General features: G+C 34.4%; 1 protein-coding gene across 1 annotated transcript; it reads right to left on the bottom strand.

Moving 5' to 3' along the window:
* Positions 1-4,924: 4,924 nt before the first annotated feature.
* LOC138889109 (uncharacterized) lies at positions 4,925-5,758 on the bottom strand. Its single transcript, XM_070171670.1, has one exon. It carries the CDS (start codon positions 5,756-5,758, stop codon positions 4,925-4,927), a length of 834 nt encoding a protein of 277 aa, XP_070027771.1.
* Positions 5,759-6,285: the final 527 nt, after the last annotated feature.

Genomic DNA, 6,285 nt, shown 5'->3' with positions numbered 1-6,285 from the left:
TGTTTTTTCTCTTAGCGTATTTCTAGTTCTCTTAGCATCACATATGTGGATGAAATATACGGAGATAAGGTTATTGAAGAAAACGCTTGGTTGACGGAAGACCTTTATGGCCCGTATTTTTGGATAATAAATATAATTTCATATTCGGCTCCACAATAGTTTGTCCATTAAAATTAAATTGCTTTCCTAAGTTGAGGGTTTATTAGAAATAGTCTCTCTATCCTCACAAGGTAGGGGTAAGATCTGCGTATACACTTCCCTCCTCGGACCATACGGTGTGGGATATTACTGGGTATGTTGTTGTTGCGTACCTCATTTTTTTCATAAAGTCAGCCAAATTATTTCTGAGAAGAAAGCTTAGCTGGGAAATAAACAAAGACCTACTGTTTTGACCAGACTTTTGAAACAAAAATTGCTAAAAAATGTATTTATTATAAAATATAACCGGAAATAGTAATATAGAACAAGCAAAAATAAACTAAGAGATATAGAGAGAAAGGGAGGAAGAGAGATTCTTATTTCTTTTTCAATTATGTGTATTTTTCTATCTATTACAAGGCCTTTATATAAGCATAAAAGTGAAGAAAATATGTCATGGAATATGTCATTGAACATACAAAATATGTCATTGAATATGTCATTAAACATTTGAGATGAAGATCATGGAAGACGAGTAGACATCCAACATAATGTGATATTTATCATAACACTCCCCCTTGGATGTCCATAGATAATATGCCTCGCTAAAACTTTATTAGGAAAAAAGCCTATGGGAAAAAATCCTAGTGAAGGAAAAAGAGTACACATGTTTAGAAATGTGCCTTTTGGTTGCCTCATTAAAAACCTTGCAAAGAAAACCCAGTGGGACAAAACCTTGTAAGGGAAAAAGAGTACAACGCGTATTAACTCCCACTGATGAGAGCATCAACTCACATCCTTGAGCCTTTGCATCCCAATTTTGTACACCAGTTTCTTGAAGGTTGATGTTGGTAGAGATTTGGTGAACAAATCAGCCATATTATCACTTGAACGAATCTGTTGCACATTGATATCATCATTTTTTTGAAGATCATGTGTAAAAAATAACTTTGGTGAAATGTGCTTTGTTCTATCTCCTTTTATGAATCCTCCCTTCAATTGGGCTATGCATGATACATTGTCTTCATACAAAATTGTGGGTAGTTTTTCACACCTCAAACCACATTTGTCTCGGATAAGATGTATTATGTACATTCTCGACTTGCTTCATGAATAGCAATTATCTCAGCATGATTAGAAAAAGTAGCCACGGTTGATTGCTTAGTCGATCGCCAAGATATGGCAGTGCCGCCACATGTAAACACATAACCTGTTTGAGATCGAGCCTTATGTGGGTCAGATAAATACCCAGCATCGGCATAACCAACAAGATCAGGATTGCAGTCATTGCCATAAAATAAGCCCATATTCGTAGTCCCTTTTAGATATCGTTGTTTGATCCCATTCTAGTGTCTCCTTGTAGGAGCAAAGCTATATCATGCTAAGACATTAACCAAAAAAGTTATGTCAGGCCTTGTAGTATTAGCAAGATACATTAGTCCACCAATTGCACTAAGATATGGTACTTCAGGACCAAGAAGCCCTTCATTCTTTTCTTGAGGTCGAAATGGGTCCTTATTCACATCAAGTGATCAAACAATCATCGGAGTACTTAATGGATGTGCTTAATCTATGTAAAACCGTTTCAATAACTTTTTAATGTATGCAGATTGATGAACAAAAATCCCATTTGTCAAATGTTCAATTTGCAAATCGAGACATAATTTTGTCTTTCCGAGATCTTTCATCTCGAATTCCTTCTTTAAATAATCAATCGCCTTTTGGAGTTCTGTAGGAGTTCCAATAAGGTTTATGTCATCGACATATACGGCAAGTACAACAAATTCCGATGTTGTTTTCTTTATAAAAACACATTGACAAATGACATCATTTATATAACCCTCCTTTAATAAATACTCACTAAGATGGTTATACCACATTCTTCCTGATTGCTTTACACCATACAAAGATCTTTGCAATTTGATTGAAAATATTTCCCTGGACTTTGAATTATGTGCGTTGGGCATTTTAAATCCCTCGGGAATTTTCATGTATATCTCATTATCAAATGAGTCGTAAAGGTAGGCTGTAACTACATCCATTAAATGCATATCAAGCTTTTCATGGACAACAAAACTAATGAGATAACGGAATGTTATAGCATCCATAACAGGATAATATGTCTCTTCATAATCGACACCAGGCCTTTGTGAAAATCCTTGTACAACAAGGCGTGCCTTACATCTTTGTACCTCATTTTTCTCATTCTTTTTTGCGTACAAAGATCCATTTATAGCCAATAGGCTTAACACCATTAGGTGTTTGGACTACAGGCCCAAAAACTTCACGTTTTGCAAGTGAACTTAACTCTAATTGGATTGCTTCTTGCCATTTTGGCCAATCAAGTCTTTTTCGACATTCTTCAACAGATTGAGGTTCAAGATCCTCACTTTCTTGTATAATGCTAGATGCAACATTATATGCAAAGATGTAATCCACCACTATATCCATTCGATTCAAATTTATCTCAAAATGGATTGGATTTATTGATAGTTCCTTATTTTCTTGAGTCCCGGGCTCATTGATTTCCTCATGAATCTCAAGATTGGTTAAATTATGAATTTCTTTATGAGACTCTTTCATAGTGTCATCTTGATAATTTATTTTTCTTTTTCTAGGATTTCGATCCTTAGAACCTAATGGTCTACCATGTTTTAGGCATGCTTTTGACTCATTAGCTATGAAACTAGAATATTGTCCAATGGGGACATCAATACGGATTGGAACATTCTCTACATGGATATGTGATTTTATTATCCTTTTCAGATCCGTAAATACATATGGCATTTGATTTGCTATTTCCTGCAAATGGATAATCTTTTGCACCTCTGTGTCACAAATAGAGGCACGTGGATCAAGATGAGACAATGATTATTTTTCCACAAAATTTCACGTTTGGTTTCATTAATTTCTCCCCCTAATTTTGGGAAAAATGCCTCATCGAATCGACAATCTGCAAAACGAGTAGTGAACAAATCTCCCGTTAATGTTTCAAGGTAGCGAATAATGGAGGGCGATTCAAACCCAACATATATTTCTAACCTTCTTTGGAGACCCATCTTGATGCGATGTGGGGGTGCTACAGGCACATATACAGCGCATCCAAAAATTCTTAGATGAGACATATTAGGTTCATGACCCAAAACTAATTGCAACGGGGAATATTTGTGATAATTTGTCGGTCTGAGACGAATTAGCATTGCTGCATGTAAAATGGCGTGACCCCAAACAGAAGTGGGCAACTTCGTTTTCATGAGTAACGGTCTTGCTATCAATTGCAGACGTTTAATTAAAGACTCTGCAAGGCCATTTTGCATGTGAACATGAGCTACAGGATGTTCCACTTTTATCCCCATTGATAAGCAATAATCATTAAATGCTTGGGATGATAACTCAACAGCATTATCAAGTCTAATAGACTTAATTGGATTATCGGGAAATTGGGCCTATAATCGGATTATTTGTGCCATTAATTTTGCAAACGCGAGGTTGCGAGATGACAATAGACATACATGATACCATCTAGAAGATGCATCTATTAAGACCATAAAATATCTAAACGACCCACTAGGTGGGTGAATAGGTCCACAAATGTCCCTTATATACGTTCTAAAAACGCAGGGGACTCAATCCCAACCTTTGTTGGTGATGGTCTTATAATTAACTTGCCTTGATAACAAGAAGTGCAAGAAAATTCATTATTTAAAAGAATTTTCAAATTCTTTAATGGATGCTCATTTGAGTTTTCTATGATTCGTCTCATCATAATTGATCCAGGATGACCTAATCGATTATGCCAAAGTACAAAAGTATTAGAAGCAGTAACCTTTTGGTTTTTGCCTCAATTGCACTAATTTTTGTCCAATACATGCCACAAGATAAAGATGGGAACATCTCAATAATTCTTTTCTGGCCAGAGACATTCTTGGTAATGATGAGATATTCCATATTATTCTCATCTATTGTCTCAATATGAAATCCATTTCTGCGGATATCTTTAAGACTCAACAAGTTCCTCTTGGATTTGGAGGAGAACATTGCATTCTCTATGATAATTATTATTCCCATAGGCAGATTTATAGTAGCTCTTCCAGAGCCTCCAATTAGATTACTACTACCAGAAATTGTAGTAATATCTGTCTTACACATACTTAAATAAGAGAAATATTTCTTCTCTTTGAATATTATATGTGTCGTACATGAATCAATTAAGCAAATATTTTTACAATTGAACTTTGATCCAAGTATGCTTTGAAAGATATCCATATTTGTTCTCGTAGTTTGACATACAAAAGAAGTATATGAATAAATATTAGTATTTTTAGAGAAAAATGGAAAAGAAATAAAGTTAAACCAATAATTCAATAGCAGCCTTTAATGCATTTTCTGGCAAATTCTAATTATTATACAAATAATTACGCAAAAAATAATACAAGTACACATATGACTAATACAACTACAACAAAATTATTTACATGTATAAATTATTTGCATTTTCCTACACATTGTATGAAAAATAATTGATCCATGTAAGAAAAGAACATACTCATAAAACAATTTGAGGGTGAAGTAACAAAAGTTGTTCCAGGGTTCTTGTAAACCTTTTCTTAAAGAGAATTAAAGCAACGTAAAGGAAAGTTAAAATTGTTAAAATATCACTGAGACTAGAATACTAATTAATAGGATATTACTCCTTGTTTGTGAAATTTATAAAATTTCGGAAATAAAAATATTCTTAAGAACTACATAAGAATAATTATAAAGTGCAATAAAAATTACGAGATGTTTATTCATTACATACTACGAATAAGAAAGCATAAAAATTAAATTGCTCAATCATCTCTACCACAGATCCATCACCGATCAAGTGGTTTATTTTTTCATCAGGGTGCTCAAAAAAATCTGCCACATCCAAGTGGGTGATGTCAAATTCATTGTCACAGACAAGATTGGCTTCAGGGCCTTTATTTTTCAGAGATGCTTGATAAAGCTCAACCAAATGTTTTGGTATGCGACAAATTTTTGCCCAATGCCCTTTTCCACTGCAACGATAGCATTTAGTTTCTGAACCCTCTGCGTTTCGCTTCTCATCTTTCCCTTTCCATTTTTGGAAATTATTTTTTGGTGGAGGATGATTAACACCAGGAAAATTTCTTCCTTGGATATGGCCATGACCACGACCACAAATATAGCCACGACCTTTTCCACGATTAGCATAATGGGAATACACCTCATCCTCTTTAGGCAATGGTGTAGACCCAGTAGGTCGATTTTCGTGATTTCTCATAAGCAATTCATTGTTTCGTTCAGCCACAAGTAGAAGAAAAATCAACTGAGAGTACTTTGTGAAGCCTTTCTCTCGGTACTGCTGTTGCAAGACCATATTGGAGGCATGAAACGTTGTAAACGATTTTTCAAGCATATCATATTCACTGATATTATCTCCACAGAGTTTAAATTTAGAAGTAATTCTAAACATAGCAGAATTATATTCAGAAACAGACTTAAAGTCTTGGAGCCTAAGATGAGCCCAATCATATCGTGCTTGTGGAAGAGTGACCAACTTTAAGTTGTCATATCTTTCCTTTAAACCATTCCACAAAACAAATGGATCTTTCATTGTGAGATATTCAATTTTCAACCCTTCATCAAGGTGATGGCGCAAGAAAATCAAGGCCTTAACACAGTCTTGGGTAGATGCTTTATCTTTATCTTTAATGGCGTCTCCAAGACCCATTGCATCTAAATGAATTTCAGCATCCAATACCCATGTCATATAGTTCTTGCCCCAAATTTCAAGGGCAACGAATTTTCTTTTCATAATATCAGACATAATTTTTAAAAAATACAAATTTGAGAAAAATTATACCTTAATTTTCTCAAAGATCTTCTTGCGTTGGTAGAGCCTCGTGCTGATAACGTGTTATAAAATATAACCCGAAATAGTAATATAGAACAAGCAAAAACAAACTAAGAGATTTAGAGAGAAAGAGAGGAAGAGAGATTCTTATTTCTTCTTCAATTGTGTGTATTTTCCTATCTGTTACAAGGCCTTTATGTAGGTATAAAAGTGAAGAAAATATGTCATGGAATATGTCATTGAACATACAAAATATGTCATTGAATATGTCATTAAACATTTGAAAT

Source organism: Nicotiana sylvestris, chromosome 4 (genome assembly GCF_000393655.2).
Source record: "Nicotiana sylvestris chromosome 4, ASM39365v2, whole genome shotgun sequence".
NCBI lineage: Eukaryota > Viridiplantae > Streptophyta > Magnoliopsida > Solanales > Solanaceae > Nicotiana > Nicotiana sylvestris.
The sequence above is the reverse complement of the archived record's forward strand: the minus strand, read 5'-3'. Positions and strand labels throughout refer to the sequence as shown.